This window comes from Spinacia oleracea, chromosome 3, assembly GCF_020520425.1.
Source record: "Spinacia oleracea cultivar Varoflay chromosome 3, BTI_SOV_V1, whole genome shotgun sequence".
Classification (NCBI taxonomy): Eukaryota; Viridiplantae; Streptophyta; class Magnoliopsida; order Caryophyllales; family Amaranthaceae; genus Spinacia; species Spinacia oleracea.
The window spans coordinates 138,208,050-138,229,932 of record NC_079489.1 but is presented as its reverse complement, the minus strand read 5'-3'; the positions used below and the strand labels follow the sequence as shown (position 1 = coordinate 138,229,932).

The 21,883-nt window shown below is 37.3% G+C and overlaps 2 protein-coding genes across 2 annotated transcripts; one reads left to right on the top strand and one right to left on the bottom strand.

Moving 5' to 3' along the window:
- Positions 1–10,242: 10,242 nt before the first annotated feature.
- LOC110797129 (basic blue protein-like) lies at positions 10,243–11,703 on the bottom strand. The gene is made up of 2 exons (XM_022002224.2): positions 11,424–11,703; positions 10,243–10,731 (listed from the first exon to the last, which is right to left on the bottom strand). Exons 1-2 carry the CDS (start codon positions 11,602–11,604, stop codon positions 10,535–10,537), a joined length of 378 nt encoding a protein of 125 aa, XP_021857916.1. The 5' UTR covers positions 11,605–11,703; the 3' UTR covers positions 10,243–10,534.
- Positions 11,704–18,881: 7,178 nt separating this feature from the next.
- On the top strand, positions 18,882–21,546 carry LOC110797131 (uncharacterized). Its single transcript, XM_022002226.1, has 3 exons — positions 18,882–20,383; positions 20,494–20,785; positions 21,049–21,546. The coding sequence occupies exons 1-3, from the start codon at positions 18,882–18,884 to the stop codon at positions 21,544–21,546; spliced, it is 2,292 nt and encodes a 763-aa protein (XP_021857918.1).
- Positions 21,547–21,883: the final 337 nt, after the last annotated feature.

Below are 21,883 nucleotides of genomic sequence, written 5' to 3'. Positions count from 1 at the left end.
TTACAATTGAAGCATTGCAATGTAGAAGGAGAAGCATTCCTCTTCATCTTGCTCTTAGAAGGCGCCAGATGCCCTCCGGGAGTGGAGGAAGATGCAGCCTTGCTTTTCTTCCCCTTGCCTACTTTCTTGAATTTAGTGCACCTCACATTCAAAGGGTCTTGATTGAACTTAAGGATTTTCTCGCATTTCATGAGTAATTCTACAAGTTCACAGAATGTGCTCTCTTTCTGATGAAAGAGATAGTGCATCTTAAAACCCTCATAATCCTTATGAAGAGAATTCAGCACTAGTGCAATAGCTACCGACTCTTTGATGGAACCACCAAGTCTCTCAATTGTGAAAAATAATCCAGACATCATATCCACACGAGACCGAATTGATGTGTTTTTGTCCATCTTGCCAGAGTAGATGCGCCTTTGTGCCTCCAGAAGTTTGATTTCTAGGCACGACTTGCGTGGGGTTATGAGCTTGAGATTGCTCATCGAGTTAGCCAATTCGTCAACCCCATTGCCACCAGTTTGGCACAAGGGTCGAAAACCCGCACACTTATCCTCGAGGCTACTTAGGAGAGCTTGAGGTTCAAAAGTAATGAACCTCCCTCTCCAACTCTCAATGATAGACTTAAGGATGAACTCCGTGACAAGTTACTTGTGAAGTGCCCAACTTCTGTACCTTTCAGGAGTTATGCCTCGTGCATCATAGCTAGGGAAAGGTTGTTCAATGACATAGTGTATGCCATTAACTTTCAAAACTTCGACAAGTTTCTCTTTCCATTCAAGAAAATTAGTCAAGTCTAACTCGACATCCAGAAAATTAATGCCATAATTTATCCCATTGCCACAACTTAATGCCATTGTTGTTTGAGTTGTAACCACAATCAACGTGCTCCTTTAGGACGCCTTACCACCTAAGTCAACTAAAATAGCACCTCGCTTTAGCGTAAACCTACTATCTTAGATCCCTAGATTTTTGTAAGTGTTGATTTGGAAGGCAATTTTTAAAACTCAATATTACTTGGACCTAGTTGTTTCTATGTTGGTTCGATTATTTAGTGAACTTAAAACTAATCGATTCATAGGAAACAACCTGTTCATGCAAAGGATACATACATTCATACATTCACGCATATATATATATATATATATATATATATATATATATATATATATATATATATATATATATATATATATATATATATATATATATATATATATATATATTAAATTGCATAAATAAATGGTGATCTAGTATGGCCCAAAACTTCTTGTCTTGAAGCATCCAATCTTCATCACCTCCTTGTTAACTTGGCATTGTCTTGAATCTTCGTTCAAATGCTAACTTAAAGTTCTAAACTTAGAAATACTTGAAAATAATAAAATTACATCAAAATTTCCATGGTACGCAGAACATATTTAAAACTTTACATTCAAATATAGAACGATGCGCAGACCGTATTTAACTATCCTAAATTGGCCATACTAGTCACTTGGAGTACCTGCATTGCATAAAATATATATTCTACGCATTCACCCATTCGTATGCTAAAACGAATGGCCCATGTTAATATGCAAGTATTTACGTGAATTAATTAAAATTCACGTTCACATAAACGCGTCCTAAAAGATTAATCAATTTCCAAATTATTAATCCTTAGACTTTATTCTAATTAAAATTGAATTTAATTAAAAAAATGCGACCTACGAAATAATTAAAATAATTATTTCATTTTAATTTCATTTTAGTGGCTTCCACTCAAACCAATAATTATTCCGGATAATTAATTATGAAATATTAAATTAAAACTTGCGGCCCGGCCCAAGCAAATAAAATATTAAATTAAATATCCCGTTAGCCCAAATTAATGCAAATATACGAAGCCCAACGAATTAAACGATTAAAAAAAAAGTTCAATTGCTTGATTGGGCTAGGCTTGCGCCCAGCCCCGCCTCGCGTGAGGCCCAAGAGCACACAAGCAGAGCTCGCGCACCCCGCCCCATTGCTCGCGCGCGCGCGTCCCCTCAGCGATGCTGCCCTGCGCTGCGTGTTGTGCATCGTGAGTGCTCGACGTCGCAAGGATTGCGCCTCGCTTCATCGCAGCCCCGCAAGCTACCTCGCCTGCCCTTCCTCGCCTAGGGCGCACGAGGCACGCAGCATCGCTGCTGCTGCCCGTGTCACATGGCTCGGTCGAGCACAATGGCCTCGTATGGCTCGACGAGCCATACTTCCACCATGCTCATGTTCGTGTTTTCGGTTCGTAAAATGGACCAACTTAATTAAAATTTAATTTAATTCACGAACTTGCATTAATTTTATTTTTCAAAAAAAAGATACGATTTAATTTTCGAAAAACAACGATTGTTAACGATTTAATAAACTTTAACGACAATCAAATTTCGTAAAATTAATAAATCAAGGGCTAACAATATTCAAACTTTCAAGAACGATCGAATCAACTTTAAAGTTTGAACTTTTAATTAATAAAATCCGAAACTTTATATCGTTCATTAACAATTAAATTTCAGATTATTAATAATTTGGTTTAAGTGCGATTAAAATTAACGAAACCATTCAAAATTTTAATCCAATAATTTTTAAAATTAGCCACTGACCCATGAAATTATACCCCCTTCCCCAATTAACCGAATTATTAAACCAAAATTAATTAAAATACAATTAGGGTTGCAAATTTTACGAATTGGGGAAAGGCAATATTAGGGTTTATACTTATCGGAAAAATCTGAAATTTTTACCATAGATCAAGCATGTACCCAACAACATTCTGTCAAAATTTCAAGCAATTCCGAGTAGATTAGGTTGACCTTTTAATTGAATTACTGTCCGACATTTTTAATTTTTAATGAAAAATTAACAAAAACGCCCAAAAAACGATACTTCAAGGCCTGTTTTAGCAATTCTATTCTCATGAGTTGATCTTAGAAAATCATTTTTCATCAGATTAGGGTTTTAAAAATCGAAAAAGCGATTATTTTTTATTTCGGACCTGATTATACGCTATTCATCCAATAATTCGTAAAAAAATTCCGAAAAATCAACAAAAAATCCAAAATTTCGACAGATGCAAAAACAATAATAATCATGCTAATTCATGCTTTGAATACATAAGGCTCATGATACCACTGTAGGGGAATACAGTTAAACATAATAACATGTGCGGAACAATCCCCAAAGCCAGGAAACATGTATAAAGCACAGATTAAGCAAACTTACATTCGAAGCGTGTTTTCCACAATAATCTGTCAACGAACACGAATAAAGAACTCCACTTGTCGTTCCTCTACTTGGTTCACCGACACGATCAGATCCGTCTTGATAATCGTAGCTTAGACAATTGATCAAGATACTTTGCTTTTGGGAAGAACTCACTTTGGAGGCACAGAGAGAATTAGGGTTCTCTGTGTCTCTAGGGTTTGAGTAATGAATTGTGTGTGTGATGGAAACTAGGTTGTAAGGTTATATCATTAACCTTACTAACCGACCAAGCAAGAAGCAAGGCCGGCTAGCAAGCCATGAGAGCCAAGCAACGGACACACGCCCGCGTGCCCAGCGACACACTGCAGGCCGAAGCCCACGGCGCTCGCGCCGAGCAGCTGGGCCGTGGGCCTTGCTCGCTCGCCGCTGCTGTTGCGCTATTGTTTGCTGCTGCGTGCTCGCGCCCAATGGGCTTGCCTCGCTTGCCTTGGCTCGCGAGCTTGCTAGCTCGTTGGGCCTTGCACGCTTACGTGTTTGGCTCGACGGGCCGGCAACTCCGATGCCCTTCGTATTCGCGATTTAATATATTTCCGATATATTATTTATCGCTTGGTATACGACGAATCACCGTCGTACGATACGATTTATTCGTGTCGCCCAGCTTACGAATATTCGCGATACAATATACGATTCTGACAAAGGTCGTATTGTATAATACGTTTCCAACTAATTCCCGAAAAGCTATTAAATGAATTTCCGATTCATTCAATCCGGTGATCTGTTACGTGTCATTGGTGTGACCTTGTAGGTTCAGTCAAGAGTAAGTTGTGAGTTCAACATCCATTAGAACTCACTGATAGGAAGCATTGCTCCAGCTAGCTGTTCCGATCACTTGATCTCACTAAATTAATTGTTCGCAATTAATCTGAACCTTGGTATTAGACTTAATGCACCTTGGGTGAAGGGCACATTTCCTTCAAAGGCTGAGGACCACTTCCTCCGAAGTAGTAACCAGGGGAAGAAACAAAGGGCCGTGAACTGCATGCACCTCCAAACGAATGCCTGGTAGGATCAACATGTACAAAAGGGGAAGCTCCCCGCTCAGCATCAGAATGCCTCTGATGAACACCAGCACCGGACCCCTGTCCCAACTCAAAGCTCGGTCCCTCCTGCCTCAAGGACGTCTCCACCTGGCGTTCTCTGTCAACGGATCCTCTACGATCTCGACGGCGCTCCTATACAAAATACAATTTCGAGAATCAACATTCAAGTTCGAATTTCCAGAATACAAATTTCAAGATCAAGTAAAACACCTCTCTGTCCCGGCCAGAAAGCTTCCGGGTCAGCTTGGCATAATGCCTCTTCCAGGAATCAAGCAAAAGCATCTAGCGACGCACTCTCGCCCGAGGCGCCTGCATACAAAATTCAAGATCAATTTCCAAATACAAGATTACAATTAGTTTCAAGGAAGTGCAACAGTACTTACAGCAGCATAATGCTCAGGTACAGCATCATACGATCTCCGGTGCGGAGGAGAAGCTACAGGGATGGTCTCCACCACCTCTTCCCCGTCCGAGTTCTCATAGCGGAGGATCCTATCAGCATGGGGAATGTCCTCAGGATCAACCTCCTCTTCTTGCATACAATCATACAATCATCCAATCATACAAGAATACAAGATATAAGGTTCAAAAGCTCACCGGGTAGTACGAAGCGTACTGGTGGAGCCAGCCTCCTCAGGAAGTCGTCATAGCTCCCCTTCCTGTGTACAAAATCCCTCCAAGAGCGGCAAACAGCATCACCCCTAGCCTCCACATATAGTCGGGCAAGCTCTTCATCCAACGCCATCATGGACCCCGGTGGTGCCTTGGGGATAAGTCTATCCCTCGAATTGCGTTGAAGGGACACTCACTCCCCTAGGTACCACATGTGGCGGTACACCCCTGGAAGCAAAACCCTCCGCCCAGACAAGAAATGGGCACGAGCAGCCGAGGCAGGTACAAGCGCATTGGCAAAAGGACGCCATACCACCTGCAAAGCAGACAACTCAGGCAACAATACAAATATAAATACAAGAGAGCAAAACAGTACAAAGGATTACCTCGGTAGCAGGTAGAACTCTTCAAGCTATGCGGGAAGTCGCCAGAGGCACCCTAACGCGCACCGCTCCTATCCAAGAGGCAGCATACGGGTAAGCCACATCTCTAGTACGATCTGGCGCCAAAGTCGGAAAGTGCTTATATATCCAAATCTTTCAAGAAGCAAGCAAAACATCAGTCAAGTTCAAATACAAACATACAAGTACAACATACAAAGTACAAGGAGTCTTAAATACCTCCAGCACACTCCATAGAGCAACCATGCTCGGGTCGCTTCTCGGCGTAGTCCGGGAGGCCTGCTTCATCTCATACAAGAGGTGGCTATACGCCAAACCACCCCAGTTGTAGCTCGAAACAGCCCTCAAGTCCCGCAGAACGGACAGGAATCTAACATGCACCCGACTGTTCCTACTCGGGGCCATCACTCTGCTCACCAAAACTAGGAGGAAGAGCCTAACTCTCTGCTCCGCAGACACACCCATACCGCAGACAGCATCCACAATCACCGTCACAGAAGCATGGGTGTCGTCATCCGACAAGTCAACAACAAGGCCAAGCAAGTCCCTGGCAGCGGCAGAGCGCCACGTCAGCTCCGGATCAAAGGTCACATTCCTCTCAGAAAAAGGAAGACCCGTGATCATAGCAAACTCAAAGGGGGTAATGGTGATCTCCCCCCATGCATGTGGAAAGTGTTGGTGGTATCCCACCATCGCTCCAACAAAGGCCACAGCCGGGGTTTGATCCCCGTTCTCCTCGAAGTACCTCCAATGGCACGCCAGAAATCAGCCAGGCCCGTCTGTGACCAAATCTCCATGGCCTCCTCATCAGCACGAAGGGATTTAAAGGCCTTCTGAACCTCCACCAAGGACCAGAAAGTACGAAACGGCTTTCCATCGGCCTATAGGTGAACGAGTCAATTCGAAACCTATACAAGTACAAGATACAAACTCAAAACACGGTACAAGAAACACCAAGCCAACGCGAGGCCGCTGAGACAAGTGCCACTCCGGCCGAAACACCAGGTCGGAAGGACTCCGACCAGTACCAGCAAAAGTGGGCGCCTCCCGGGGAACCATACCCCCACCTGGCGCGTTTATTGCAGCCGCTTCATCATCCGAAGCATCCTCCTCAGCAGCCCGAACCACAGACGATTCGACGAGCTTTATCCGAGTGTGACGAGGCATACTAAATCAAGTGAAGTACAAAGTGTCAAAATTCTAAACTGGGGGCTATCCTATACTAGCCTATACAAATTCAAAACGAATCCCCAGTGGGCCTCTAGTTCAAAGTACAAGTTCAACACCAACGCCTAAGCTACCCATGCCGAAGCAGGTATACAAGTTCGACACCAACGCCTCGGCTACCCATGCCGAAGCAGGTATACAAGTTCAACATCAACGCCTAGGCTACCCATGCCGAAGCCAGCCTTTCAAAACTCTACAAAACAACATCAAGGCATACTAACCTATTTCTCTACCTGAGACCCCGCCAGGTCACCAGTGAGACTACTACCTACAACTACCAGGTACGACATTCAAGAAAACTTTCAAAAAAAATTCAAGACTACAAGTTCCAACAGTTCAAGTTCAAGTGGCTATCAAACAATCTTCTACAAGATTGAAGAAGCTTAAGCATACAAGCATCATTTCAAAGTACGAGAAAATCAAAACTACATGCAATCCTAGAGTTATTTCATAAGCAAAACATGAAATACTTACATGGATAAAGCAAGAACGAGACCAAGGGAAGACAATTCGACCTTTGAGAGAGAAAGAGAGCAAGGAAGCAAGAGAGGGCTCCTCAAAATGGCACGGCAAGGGGCGCTTATATAGCGCAGCCCCGCGCCGTACGCCGGCCCAGCGCCTAGCGCTGCCCGCTGCATGCGCGAATCTTCAACGCGCGCGGTTTGCCGTGCTGATTGCACGTCCTTTGCTGCTACGGTCTTCCGCACCAAGCATCAAACATCGCATCAGGCCATCCATCGAAAAAACGGGTATACACCTGTATCTCCAAGTACAAACAGATGAATATTTCAAGAATACAAAGTCCAAAAAATACAACGACTCAGGCGTTCAACTCCCAACGGACCCAAGCTCTGGGAAAGTCAGTCGAAATTTCAAAGTTTTAAGGGCCAGTAAAAAGCTCTTATCCCCAGCAAAGCACATCCCCAACGGATCAACTCCGAGTGTTCAAATTCAAAAATTCAAGATTCAAAAATTCAAGATTCAAAATTTTCGATGCCAAGCTCCGTCCTGAACTGAAGGCGGAAAAGTACAAATACAAATCGGAGTCGTCACAACCGCACCGAGGTAGACTCTATCCTTTTTTCTAACGCCTGTTTTATGCAGGTACCGGCGTACAAAGAAAGGTCTCGATTGCAGAACATCTTGATCATTCTCCGTCCCTTTCGAAATACTTTGACTTGCGCTTTCCTAACCGAACGCTCAGTCAAAGTGGGGGCTTCTGTAGACACCTAATTTGTGTCTCCCCTCTGGGATGATGACGATACCATTATCCTTACTAGGTGGTTGGAATAACTCCAGGCGGAAATCCCAATTTCTTAGAACATTTCCAAATTCAAAATCCAAAATCCAATTCCCGAGGTCGTTCCCCTCCCGGAACTCGGTACAAAATACAATTTTCAAAATCCAAGTACAATCTCATCTAGTAGACCATTCCATTGGTTTTACTAGGCCTTTTCCACTCAAAATCATATAAGGCAAGTCAAATTCGGGCGCCGACCCACAAAACCGAGCATGCCGGGCCCCGTCCCGTAAAACCGGAATTCAAAACCCGAGAAAGGCTTGTTTATAGACGCAAAATAATGCCTTAACCTCCAAGCAAACACAAAACGCCAAGCCTAGTACTATTCGTACAAAGGTACAGCACTACAAGACGAAACAAGGACGGAGCCCGCGTCCTTGCTTTGGCGGCATTCACGCCACGTCACCAGCGCCCAGCGCTGCCTCGGCGTGCTGCGCTGGCTTGTGCTGGCGTCTTGCACCCATTCCTTCTATAAATACCCCTCATTTTCAGCATCATAGAGGGGGGAAAACAGAATACAACTTCGTAATACCGACATTGCACCTCAAAATACAAATCAAAAACCCTTCAAAACACATACAAAATCTCTAATTCAAAAGCAATTGAGAGCTCTTGCCTAAACCTAAATAGGTAAATCCGAATCCCACTCTAATCAATCATGTAGTTTTGATTTAAAAATGATTAGCAAGTTGGCATTTTTACTATAAAAAATTCCACTTGCAACAATCATACATGTTTTTCAAAAATCCAAACTTTTTCAAAATACAAAAATGCAAACTTTCAAGATTCAAGATTCAAGGATGTTCAAAGTTGTTTACAATCACTTCTTTGAACTACAATCACCTTCAAGTATGGGGTAATCAAAGATGACATCTTTTTACCTCTTAAAGTTTTAGTCATTTGAGATTCAAAACTCTCTTTTTCAATATACAAGTTCAAGTTTTCAAATTTCAAGATCCCACCATGTTTAAGGTTGTTCATGACTACTTCTCTAAACTAGGATCCTTTCAAGTTCAAGCATTTTCAATTTCAATATTTCAATATTCAAGTTTTCAAGTTCAAGTTCAATATGCAAGTCTAGGATATTTGGGTTGAGCAACCTCTCCCAAGTTGAGATTTTTGGCTTTGAATTCGTGTCGGGCGCACTTATTTTTAAGGAACTGCTTGGCGTTCGAATCTCATGTGCCCAAGTACAAGTTTCAATTATGCACCTTTCAATATTGCAATTTCAATATTGCACCTTTCAATACCGCAATTTTAATACCGCAATTTCAATACCGCAATTTCAATACCGCACTTTCAATATCGCAATTTCAGTTCCCCAATTTCAAATCCGCACTTTCAATTCCTCACCTTTACTTGCCTAGTCCATTTCTAGGCAATGTGGACCTACTCCCTAGTCCATCTCTAGGGGGTCTTGTATTTACTAATTCCGCACTTTATTTAGTATTGTGATGTTGCTTTATTTGCTTTATTGCTTTCATCACCGCATATGCTAAATACAACAAAATACAAGGTTACATCACGGTTAACAAAGATAATTTCTTGGACAAACCGGCCTTAGGTTCCTTTAAATCAATCTTTAAAGCAAAGTGACCACCATAAAATTAGAGATTCTATTTGCTCTAAAATCAAACCCACATAGTCTAATCTAGGGTATATTTTCGAAAAAAATGTTGTGCCAACGTACTTGAATATTTCTAAAGCTCGCGGAATAAGCATTTCGTTCCCTTCCCGGATCTCACCCATCCGTTTCGAGGATTCAAAGCCTTATCCAAAATAGAGTCAATTACGGTCTTCCCAAACGAGACTTTAAAACAATGTTTGGTGGCGACTCCTTCGAGGTACAAAGATACAATGGTTTTTTAAAGAACCGCCCCTCTTGTAGAACGGGAAACAAGTGCAAAAAAAAAACCCCTACAATATTCAAAGAATAACCAATGGCTATTTTCCAAACACAAAAACCTAGTTGTTGAGCATCCAAATGGTTACGCTAAAGAGATGGATATTTGGTGAACTAAGTTTCATAATATAGGTATTTCGTGAAATAAGTTTTAAAATATGGGTATATAGTTAATTTGGTTTTTGTGCTAAAGGAGCACAAATGTTTTCTCTCTGTCCCTTAATGTTTGCCCTAATTTTTTTCAAAGTGTTAAAGTCGCTTGATCTTGAATTTTAAGTTTTTCACTAATCTGAAATATTAATATTGTTATGGTGAAATATTTATGTTTTAAGTCGTGTTTTGAAAATCGTAGAAAAGTAAAATGGAGCAATTTTAGGGAAGAAAGAACTAATGAATACCAAAAAGGCTAAAAACTTAACATTCTATTGAACATGAACTTTCTTTACAATAGTAAATTATTTATAAGGATATATATTATCATGATTTGCAACAAAATTGTAATTATTATTATCTGCAAATTTGAATACAAAGTAATTAATTAAGATAAGTATTTATAGTAATCACAACAGTGGTTAACCACATCTAGTATACATCACTTGGTCACATGTTAAAAGGGACGGCAATGTTATAACTCATCACCTTGCAAAACTAGTTCCTTTTGGAGTTGAACAAGTTTGAGAAAACCATTTATCCCAAACATATTACTCCTTATATACTCATGGAAACTTTATCCTTAAATTAATATACTAACTAGATTTTTCCTAAAAGAAATTAATTAGGATGCATTAACAGCGATCTTGACCCCGTTGGTGCAGTGGGCAGGGAAAGAGCAGATGAAATAGTTTGGACCTGAGGCCAAGGTGATTTTCTCATTTCCAGTTTGAGAAACTTTTCCGGTTGGATCATAGCATTTATCATAACCCTCCTTGCTCACCACTACCACATTGTGCCTTTCCTTATCATAATTAAATGCTGCAAAAATAACATCACATTTGTCAATAACAATTCCTTAATCAACTTGATCAAACTCAATAATACATAATTAATTAAGCATGATTAAATTTGGTTGCAACGATTTGGATAACAATAAAAATAATAAATAGAAATTGATTTTACACGAGTCTAGATTTTAACATTGTACATTTGCTCAATAAAATAGATATTAGGAAACATGCAAGATTAATTGCCAGGATGGGATCTTACTTTGGATCCCTAATGTGGGTAGGATCGGTCGTATGATTGTAGTTTAAGTGAAATTGATAAGATGTGTTGAACTAGGTTATTGAGACTAAATTGCAGTTATGATTAATTTCAAATATTAATTGTTAAATGATAGGAATTATTTTTTATTATTTTAGGTATTATTAGTAACAATAATATAATACTTCTATTGATGTTGAATATGAACTATTCAGTAATTTAAAATGTAAAAGTTATTTATTATTTTGAAAATCGGTGTGTGGTGGATCGAATTGATGGATCGTACAATTATATGACCGTGTTAAGATCTCACCTATCCAAATGGGGGTAGTGAGATCCTATGTACCTAAGATTTGCACCGATGACGTATTTTTTGAGCATGGATTGTAGACTCGACATATAGTAATACTAGATCTAATACATGAATGTTGAAATACAAAGGGAGAAAAAAAAGGAACACTGACCTAAAACATCACCAGCTTTGAAGGACTTTCCTTCGGGCCAATCTTTAACATTAAAGGTCCAACCCTTAGCGTCGCCTACGGTGAAAACAGTTGCATATGCAGGCTTGGTAATAGTTAGAAGGCACAATATGCCAACTCCAAGCAACAAAACTCCTTTTGCACTGACAATTCCCTGAGCCATTTCAATTTAAGGAGAATTTCTAAATAAATATTGGAGAGAAAAGACAGGAAAGAGATTAGATAGAGGTCGTGATAGAATTGAGTTACAGACTTTTGTGTGTAAATTGGGATTTAAGAATTAATTTATAGGGGTAGGGGACTTGATCAATTACATTTATCTGTAGTATTAAAGCAAAGTCGAATTAATGAGAGGCCTCTAAACCTTCCAACACTCACCTCTCATGCATTGGTTAAAAAAAGGAAATCTAATAACATTTGAAAAATAAAGAATTATATATCTATTATTAAAGCAAAAGTCAAATCAATAAGAAGTCTTCATCCCCAACATTCACCTCTAATGCACCGGTTAAAAAAGGAAATATTCTAACGTATACTGAAAAATTAAGAAAAACAATAACTCAATTACCATATATATATTGAGTGAATTATTTATTGTAGTAAAAAGATGATGTTAGTAAGTATTTGAACCACAAGAAGGAGAGAAATATTTATATAATTGAAAGCGTGGACCATGACATGCCATTAAAGGAAAGTGTATGCTTTAATAAAATATGGTGATTTATGGGAAGTGTATCCTTTATTAAATTACGGAGGGAGTATCAAAGTTGAAAAGGTAATTTAGATTATTTATTCATTTATTTATTTTAGAGTAAATTTTGTTATTATTTGACCGATCTAGTAATTTAGGAAACATCACAAAATTATATTTTTGTAGTTCTTAAATTTGAGATGGATGGTTATCGGAGGAACCAGAAGTTCACAATTTAGAAGGTGAACCATGGTGCATAGTGAGCTTGGTGCAACTTAAAAACATTAGTATATAATGAAAAGAACACATGGTTACGAAAAAGAACATTTTTAATAAATAGTGAAATAATATATAGTTAAAATATTTTTTATTTTTTATTTTCAATAGATAGTGAAATAATATATTATTTTTCATAACAAAAAAGTGAAATATTATATCGCATGTTATTTTGTCGTAGTGTCATGTTCTTTTGATGATGCACATATGTTCTTTAGGTGCACCATGCTCATTGTGCACCATGGTTTTATTAGTCTGCTTAGATTTTCTATTTTTTTCCAAAATCATTGTCTAAGTCTGCTTTAAACCGGTCTGGTGGAGTAGGTTTAGCGTGTCGTCCCACCTATGAACAACTCTACTTTTAGTCAACAAACATGAGTTCTTTTTTTTTTTTTTTAAAGTACTCCCTTCGTATTTTATTAGGAGTTAAACTTTCATTTTTGGTAACTTTTCTACTCCACCATCTAATTAAATAATATAACTAGTTTACCCTATGACCCACCACCACATTAAACAATTAATTTCAGAAACCCCCCACCGGCCCCCTAAACCTCCAAAATTTAGTGGTCCCCACTTGTTTTACTTGATTAAATTTATTTATCTCAACCCCACTTACTTTATTTTAAAGGAAAAATTACATTAAATAATCCAACCTTTCAATGATTTTCCGTTATTAATCCAACATTTGGATTATTATCTAATAATCTAACCTTTGATACCCATTAACTTCCATTGCACCCAACCGGTCATCAACATAATACAACAGGTAACATATACACGTGTCATTCAACCATTTGTTACAATTTATTAATTGTTAATTCTTTTTTCTTTCTTTTTTCCTTCTTCTTTCTGGGTTTTTTTTGGTTTACTTCTTTCTTTCCTTCCTACCTCTTTCCTTCCTCCCTCCTCCATCCTGTCATTATCATCAACATCAATTAATCATCAAAATTAAATATTGATGAGATTAATCCCTCCATCCAATTAACCCCCTGTCATCACCTATAATCTCTCTCTACATAAATCAAATTATCATATCAATAGAAATTAAATGTCACTTCACAATACACAAGGTCTTCCAACTAGAATCAACCAAATTCTTAATAATTCAACTTAATATATGAGGAAAAGTATTCAGAAGTGATAGAAGAGAAGGACGACGGCATAGGGTCGTCTTCATTTGAGGTTTTTGACCTCTTTTAGGAGGGCGTCGGTTGGTGGGTGTATCGGTGGTGGTGAAGGTGGGGCAGGACGCGGGACTAAGAAAAGAGTGAGGAATAAGAAGGGTGGCGATGAGATGGTGGTGATGGAAAATGACTCATTTTTAAGGAAAGTAGGAATTCAGAGATGGTGGGTGGAGACTGGATCTTTTAAAAGTGAAGGAGTGAGTAAGTTGACTCATCCAAACAAGTTGAGTTAGAAATATGAAATTTGTAGAGAGGTAGAAAGGAAGAAGAAAGAGGAGGTAGAAAACAAAAATTTAAAAAGAAAAATTTAAAAAGTTAACCTTTTTAGCCGGTTACTAGTCATTTGGGTTCAATAAAAGTTAATGGGGTGCAAAGGTTGGATTATTAAATAATAATCCAAAAGTTGGATTATTATCGGAAAATCGTCAAAAGGTTGGATTATTTAAAGCAATTTTTCCTATTTTAAATCACGATATCATGTTTTAAGCCACCAAATTGAGTTGAAAATCACAATATCATGTTTCTATAATTTATAAATTATGGCTAAAATTTTTACATAACAATTTTTTTTGATTTCATTTAAAAGATATAGTTAGAAACTAAAACAGTTATGAAATATCACAAATTCACGCCTACGGAAGAATTTAAACGAATTCTTCACGAACATTAACGAGTCGAATAAGAAGTTGATCGAGATTGAATCGTTTACTTAATGAGCTTAAAATTCTTTTAAAACATTTTTATTAACTTATCTAACGAGTTTATAACTAGCTATGACCGAGCTCGTTCGCGAATAGAAAAAGCAACCCAAACATTTGGAAAGGCAAAGAAACCCAATTAATCTTGAGAGCGAGGTAAACATGTATAAGTATGTTTAAACTCGGTTAAAGTTTGATTTTCCAATCAATCTTTAAGATTTGTATTTCCCTGTAACAGTCGCTCTTTTGAGCTGCTATTTAAAATTATTAATTATACATTAATCAAAATAACTCTTAATCCACAACAAATTAAACTAATCCCGTCGACCATTAACTTAAGATTATTCACAAATAAAAAATATTACAACCTTATTCATACAAATTAGCCATCACATCTCTTTTCCCATTCACGATCATTGATTAAACCTTGAGCTTTCACTAAACCTGCAAAATGACTAAATAGAAATATGCCCCCACCTGGATAGGTTTTAAAAAAAAAGGTCAGGGAAACCGAGTACACATTGTCCAACCCGAAACTCAATTTGGTGGCTTAAAACATGATATCGTGATTTATTTATTTCAACGATAAAACTGGTTCGATACGAATAAAATCATATTTCAAATGAAGCTTGGTAAACAAATTGCAATAATTTTACGTATTTCACAAGTAAACTTTGAATTAAAACTTATGTATTTGTTCAAGAAACAAAGCAAGGATATTGTATTATGCTTAAATACTTTAAAGATTAATTTCTCACAACATCCACTGTCTTAAAATGTATTCCCGAAGATCGGTAACTAACATGCACTTAGAAATATTTTAGAATCTAACATAATCTTTAGCATAACTCAAATACCAATATTCATCATAAGCCATAATAATAACTATTCTCCATATTGTATTTCTCACATCCAACATAAATTTCCTTCGAATTACCTGTTGAAAATACTGATACTTTATCTCCTGTTTATCACAATAACCAACTCTCCAAATTAATCACAATAACTATAAATCTTTGGTTCTTATAAATAATAGATAACGTATCAAAAACATACTTAGAAAATTGCAAACAATATACGTTAGATAGTTCAAAACATATACATTATTTCTTTCACAATATTTTCTTATTCTAACAGATCAAACACATTTTGCCTTTAAAACTTATATATTAATCAGGCGAAGAGAACACGAATAGAGACGAATTGAATAAATCACCATCTCTAGAATTTTAAGGGTCTTCACCCCACACACATACACATGCTTGCAAGACTTTTAGGACATGTCCTCACACATATGTACATATGTACAATTACACATATGTACAGATGTATATTTACACACAAAGCACACACATATACACAATTGTTGTTCATTATCGTTGCTAACTACTTCTTCCTCACTATAACACATTTGAAAACTATTCACAAATCTTTCTCATTTGTACACACACGCGCGCGCACACACACACACACACACAGATATATATATATATATATATATATATATATATATATATATATATATATATATATATATATACATATATATATATATATATATATATATATATATATATATATATAATTCTCACTACTACAAAATAACATGTTTGTAGACGCCATGGCTTCGACGCTGAGAGGGGTGCGTTGGGCCGGGAAATTTTTTCCGTGTTTTGTCGACGCTAAAACACGTCGAAGAAGCTGACGACACCATTTTGTCGACGCCAAAACGCGTCGAAGATCTTCACGACGCCGTTTTTTGGACGTTTTATGATGTCTAAGCTTCTGAAGACACCTTTCGGCGTCGCCAATACATGTGCCTTGCACATGGTACTCTAAGTTTAATGACAGAATTGCGCGCTTCATATTTTGTGAAAATTAAAATTAAGCGCCCATTAAAAAACAATAATTCTTAGCGCTAAAAGCCCAAAACCACTAACCGCCTGTTATTCCATTATCTGCAAAAACCCTAATTAATTATCTAATTAAACTCCCAAGAACTTCTCCAGGCCAGCGCGCAAATCCGAATCTCTCACTCTATACGTCTTCGCCATTGATATTCGATCTGCAGGTTTGTCTACGTTTTTCTATTTCCCTGCAAATTAATTATTTTCTTCTTATTCTTTTTCTTATTTATCTGAATTTCGTTTCTTCTTCTTCCTTTCATCATCCTAACGAGTCACAGTGGGAAAAAGCCGACTGAATTTTGCTTCTTGTGCTGAAACTTCGAAGGGTATACGGCTCAATTTGGTGCTAAATTTCCGAGGTATTCATTGCACATGTTCTCTTTTATCCATCGAATCCAATCCTTGCAATTCTCAGTTTGATATTTTCAGTTTGATGTTATGTGAAATCATGAGGAATCATGTAAATTATGTAAAACGTGAGAATTATATTGCAAACATTATTAATTGTTGCTCTTTTATGGATTTTTTTTGGCAATTTGGGTTTTCATTCTGAATTGCAAACATCAGTTATGTAATTGTACTAGATGGAAAGAGGTGAGATTGATCAGACCATAATAGTGGGGGAGCAGGGGCGGATCAAAATTGATAAAATGATATTTAAGAAACTAATTATGGTTAAACAATTAAATTATATGTAATTAACTCACACTTATAAGAACATAATGTAACTGCAGTTCGGGCTCTAAGTTCTGATGTTCACGTGGGAGAAGCTGAGTTCAAATCTTAATAGCTAGTATAACCAAATTTTGCATCATTCATTATTTCATTGGTTGATATGCAGTACCCAGTTTCCATTAGCTATGATTAGAGTGAAACTGCCTCAACTGGGACTGAGTATACACTGTACAGATCCCAGTTCAGTATTAGCGAAAACAAGTGACTACTCGTGTGGGAACTGTAAGAAAAAAACAAAAGGAACTCTTGAGATAATAGCTGCTTCTGTTTATCTTATGTTAACCCGTGTTCTTGGGGCTAAACTCTCTATAGAGCTCTACTAAAGTACTGTGTAAATAAAATTTTAAGTTGAGATAGTTTACGAGTTTGGTAGTGAAGCAATTGCATCTGCTTCAAATTTTTGTTTTTGATTTCAAGACAATATTAGCTGATTCAATTATCTATGTTAATGATTTCCCTTACCAATATATGAAGTATGATTTTTAACTAAATATTCATGTAAGAGTATTTTAGCATGAAACTTCCTGAATAAATCAGCATTCACCCCACAATTCTAGCCAATTTCTTGTACTACAGTGTCGTTTCTGGGTTCAGAGCAGTTTCTTTTATTTTTCAGTTGTTGCAGAAGAAGAAATTAGTAACACTGCATGAACATTAAGTATTGCACTCAATTGGGAAGATTTTCAATGGCAGTTAATTTATGTTCTTTACTTAAAACTTTAAACTGTAGTCGATACCTGTTTGTGAGATTAACTGTTACTCTGTAATAACACAAGGATAGTTCAATATGCATCACAATGATTTCTCTGCTACTAAGCGTAGTTTTTTTCCCTTATTGAAAATAAATTATGGACATGTTATTTTTATAAATTTGACTAAGTTATTGAGTTTTATGGTTATCAATCAAACCCAAAGTTCAAAAATCTTTCCCTGGTTTATTGTGTCGTTTCAAAATTAAAAAACATGTGAATTCTTTCCTTTTATTGCGATCTTACTAACTTCCAACAATATAATCCGGCCAGTTGAAAGGTTATTTGTATTCGATAAGGGTCATTTTTTTTTGTAGACATGGATACTAGTTGGATTGACTTACGAAAAGGGGAAGCCGGTTATTATAATGGTTGCATGGAATTTTTAGAGGTAGCTAAAGAGACTCTTTTAGAGGGAAAGACTCGATGCCCATGTAATAAATGCAAGTTGAATAAATCGTATCCCTTAGAAGAGGTAGGAGGACACATTTTATTTAACGGTTTTTATAAGAACTATAGACAATGGATTTTCCATTGTAAAGGTGAAGAGAGTAATACCGTAGAGATCCCCAGTGACCAAGCAAAGGTAGTAGGTCGAGATGATATGAATGGGTTACTAAGAGCAGCTTTTAGGGTTGACAATAGTGCACAACCCACCAACGAACCCCAAGACCCGTCATTTAGTGAAGCAAATTTAGAAGATGAAGATTCATATAACATGCATGAAGAGTTAAATTTTGATTGTGGGGAAGATGATGAATTTCCATCAACCAACACCAATGAAGAAGAAGCAAAGTATAAACGACTCAGGGAAGCTTGTGATGAGGGTTTATATGAGGGGTGTACAACTTTCTCAAAGTTGTCGTTTCTATTGCACTTGTTTCACCTCAAGTGTATGTTCCACTGGTCTGCCGCATCATTTAATAAGTTGCTTGAGCTTCTATTAGACGCATTTCCTAATATTAAAGAGTTTCCATCGTCGTATTATGAAGGCATGAAGATTATGAAGGATTTGGATTTGGGTTACGAGAAAATCCATGCATGTCCAAATGATTGCATGTTATATTGGGGCGACTTTGCAAAAAAAAAAGTGAGTGTCGCATCTGTCACACATCAAGGTGGAAAAATGTTAAAGAAAGTGAGGGCGATATAAGTGATAATGTTAAAGAAAAACGTATGAAGGGCGTTCCAGCTAAAGTAATGCGGTATTTTCCTCTCATCCCTAGACTAAAGAGGCTTTACATGTCTTCTAAAACAGCAGAGGACATGAGATGGCATTTTGACCGCAAGGATGAAAAGGTCATTAGTCACCCGGCAGATGGTGAAGCTTGGAAAAAATTTGATCAAAGATATGAGGAATTCGCCAAAGACCCTCGTAGTGTTAGATTGGGTCTAGCAAGTGATGGTTTTAATCCATATCGTTTGATGAATACTAGTTACAGTACATGGCCAGTGATCCTGATTCCTTATAATTTGCCACCATGGCTTTGTATGAAGTCAACATCATTCATTTTGTCTTTGATCATTCCTGGTAAGTTTGGTCCCGGTATGGATATTGATGTGTATTTGCAAACACTAATCCATGAGTTAAAATTATTGTGGGAAGGTGTATATGTCTTTGATGCTCATAGTGGAAAATGTTTTAAAATGCGAGCAGCCTTACACTCCACTATAAATGACTTTCCAGCATATGCTATGTTGTCGGGTTGGAGTACGAGAGGTTATAATGCTTGCCCTACTTGTGCTGATTCTGGTTGTGCGTATAGTTTTGGTGGTAAAATTACCTATCCTGGAGCTCGAAAATGGTTACCAATTGATCATCCTTATCATTCTCAAGCAAGCTTATTTGATGGGGAAGAGGAATATGGTCTTGCTTTGGTTCCCGTAAGCGGGACAGAAGTTTTGAAGCAACAAGAAAAAGTTAAGTATGTTTATGGAAAGTCAAAAAGTGTTCCTAAAAAAAGAGGGAGACAAGAAGATGATGAAATTGATGACGATGATGATGATGATCAGGATGATGTCGTGCTGTGGAAAAAGAAAAGTAAACTTTTCAAATTAGAATATTGGGAACATAATCCTCTTAGACATAATTTAGATGTTATGCACATTGAGAAGAATGTGTGTGACAATTTCTTAGGAACTCTTTTAGGTATGGAGAAGAGTAGAGATGATAAGAATGCTAGATTGGCCCTTAAAGCACGGAACATAAAATCTCATCTTTGGCCTGAATCTCATCCAAATCGTGTTAAGGACTATTTGCCTCCGGCTGCCTACACCATGTCTAAAGAAGAGAAAGAACGATTTTTGAATGTCCTACAAAATCTAAAGGTTCCTGATGGATATGGATCTAATTTGCAAAGGTGTGTGAATTTGAAGCAGCGTAAACTTATTAATTTGAAAAGCCTTGACAATCATGTCCTTATGCAGGATATCCTTCCTGTCGCTTTAAGAGCATCGAATGCCACAAAAGTAATTGATTTGCTTGATGAATTGTCGGACTTTTTCAAGAAGATATGGTCAACTGCTATTGAAAGAAGTGAATTAGATTCCATTAAGTCGAGGCTTGTGTTGACTCTTTGTAAGATGGAGAAAGAGTTTCTGCCAACATTTTTCACAATCATGGTGCATCTACTAATTCATTTAGCAGATGAGGTCAAACTCGGTGGACCTGTTCATTATAGGTGGATGTATCCCATTGAGAGGTCAATATCTTAAAATTCTATATATTTTTTAATAATTTTTAAATAAGAATACATCAAAAAATACTTGTTTTATTCTTTCACGTTCACAATCTTTTCCATTATATTTTAAGATACTTGGCCTTTTTGAAATCTCATGTAAGTAATAAAGCGCAACCAGAAGGATCCATAGCAGAAGGGTACCTTTTATGGGAGACAATTGCATTTTGTTCGAGATATCTAGAAAGTGTTGAGACCATATTCAACAGACCGAAGAGGAACGAAGATGGTGTTCCAGACATCAATAACTATTTATACTACTCAGGTGGTCGTGTGGTTGGGATGAAAGAAAATGTTCGTCTTGATGACAAAAGTTTAAAGCAAGCACATCGCTATGTTTTGCTTCATTCAGATGAGATGAAACTGGTGCTTGAGTAAGTACCTTTATGGATGATTTTCTTGAGCGTATTAATACTTACAATGTTAATAACTCAATTTTTCAATGTCTAAATTTCCTTCATACAACATAAACGACAAGAGAATCAAGTCGGAGGAGGTCAAGAAAATCAGTGGATAATCGATGAATTTCCCGATTGGTTGCATAACCAGGTTATATGCTTCAAAATCTAGAGTTTCCTTCTTTTTGTTATGTATCAATCTGAGTTTAACTTAATTTTTTGGAATTATAGGCCAATAACCTAGATGATAGCACGAAAGAAGGAAAATTGAGAAAATCCTTACCAGGTGGTTTAAGCAATCGCGGGAAAAGGATGAAAAGCGTTATTATCAATGGCTATAAATTTGACACCGTGGATCGTGAGCGATCTCAAAAGACTCAAAATTCAGGAATTATGGTAGAAGCTGACGGCCAAGAGTATTATGGAAAACTAAAAGAAATATTAGAACTTGATTATTATGGTTCTTTCAAGGTTCTAATGTTCCGATGTGATTGGGTTGACATACGAAAGGGTTTCAAAACATACCCGAGTGGCAGAGTTCGTGTTAATTTCTCGAAGTTGATGCACACTAGTCAAAATTTGAAAGATGATCCATTTATTTTCTCTTCTCAAGCGAAACAAGTTTTTTACATCGAGGATGAGATACAAAAAGGATGGTTTCATGTTATTAAGACTAAGCCTAGGGACTTGTTTGATATACCCGATGATGATGATGATGATGATGAGTAGCTTCTAGGATAATATTGTTTTGGGTTTATGGAGTTCTTTATCATAGTTTATGCGTATTATTTTCTTTGGGATTCGAGTTATAAACTTCTATTCACGTGTTATATGAGATTTCATTTATTTATACTCATTTCGGTTACTCGTATTCAAATTCATGTTGTATATGGTGTTTTCATATTGTATATTATTTTTGTTTCATAGAAATTCTACTGAATCTGTCAAATAATATTATTTTAGAAGTGATTGCTATTAACTATAATCATCTTTCTTTCTCAGGAAATTGAGGTTTTTATCCCTAGTGACCTACTAACCAAGTGCAGTTGCTACTGAAGCTGAAGTG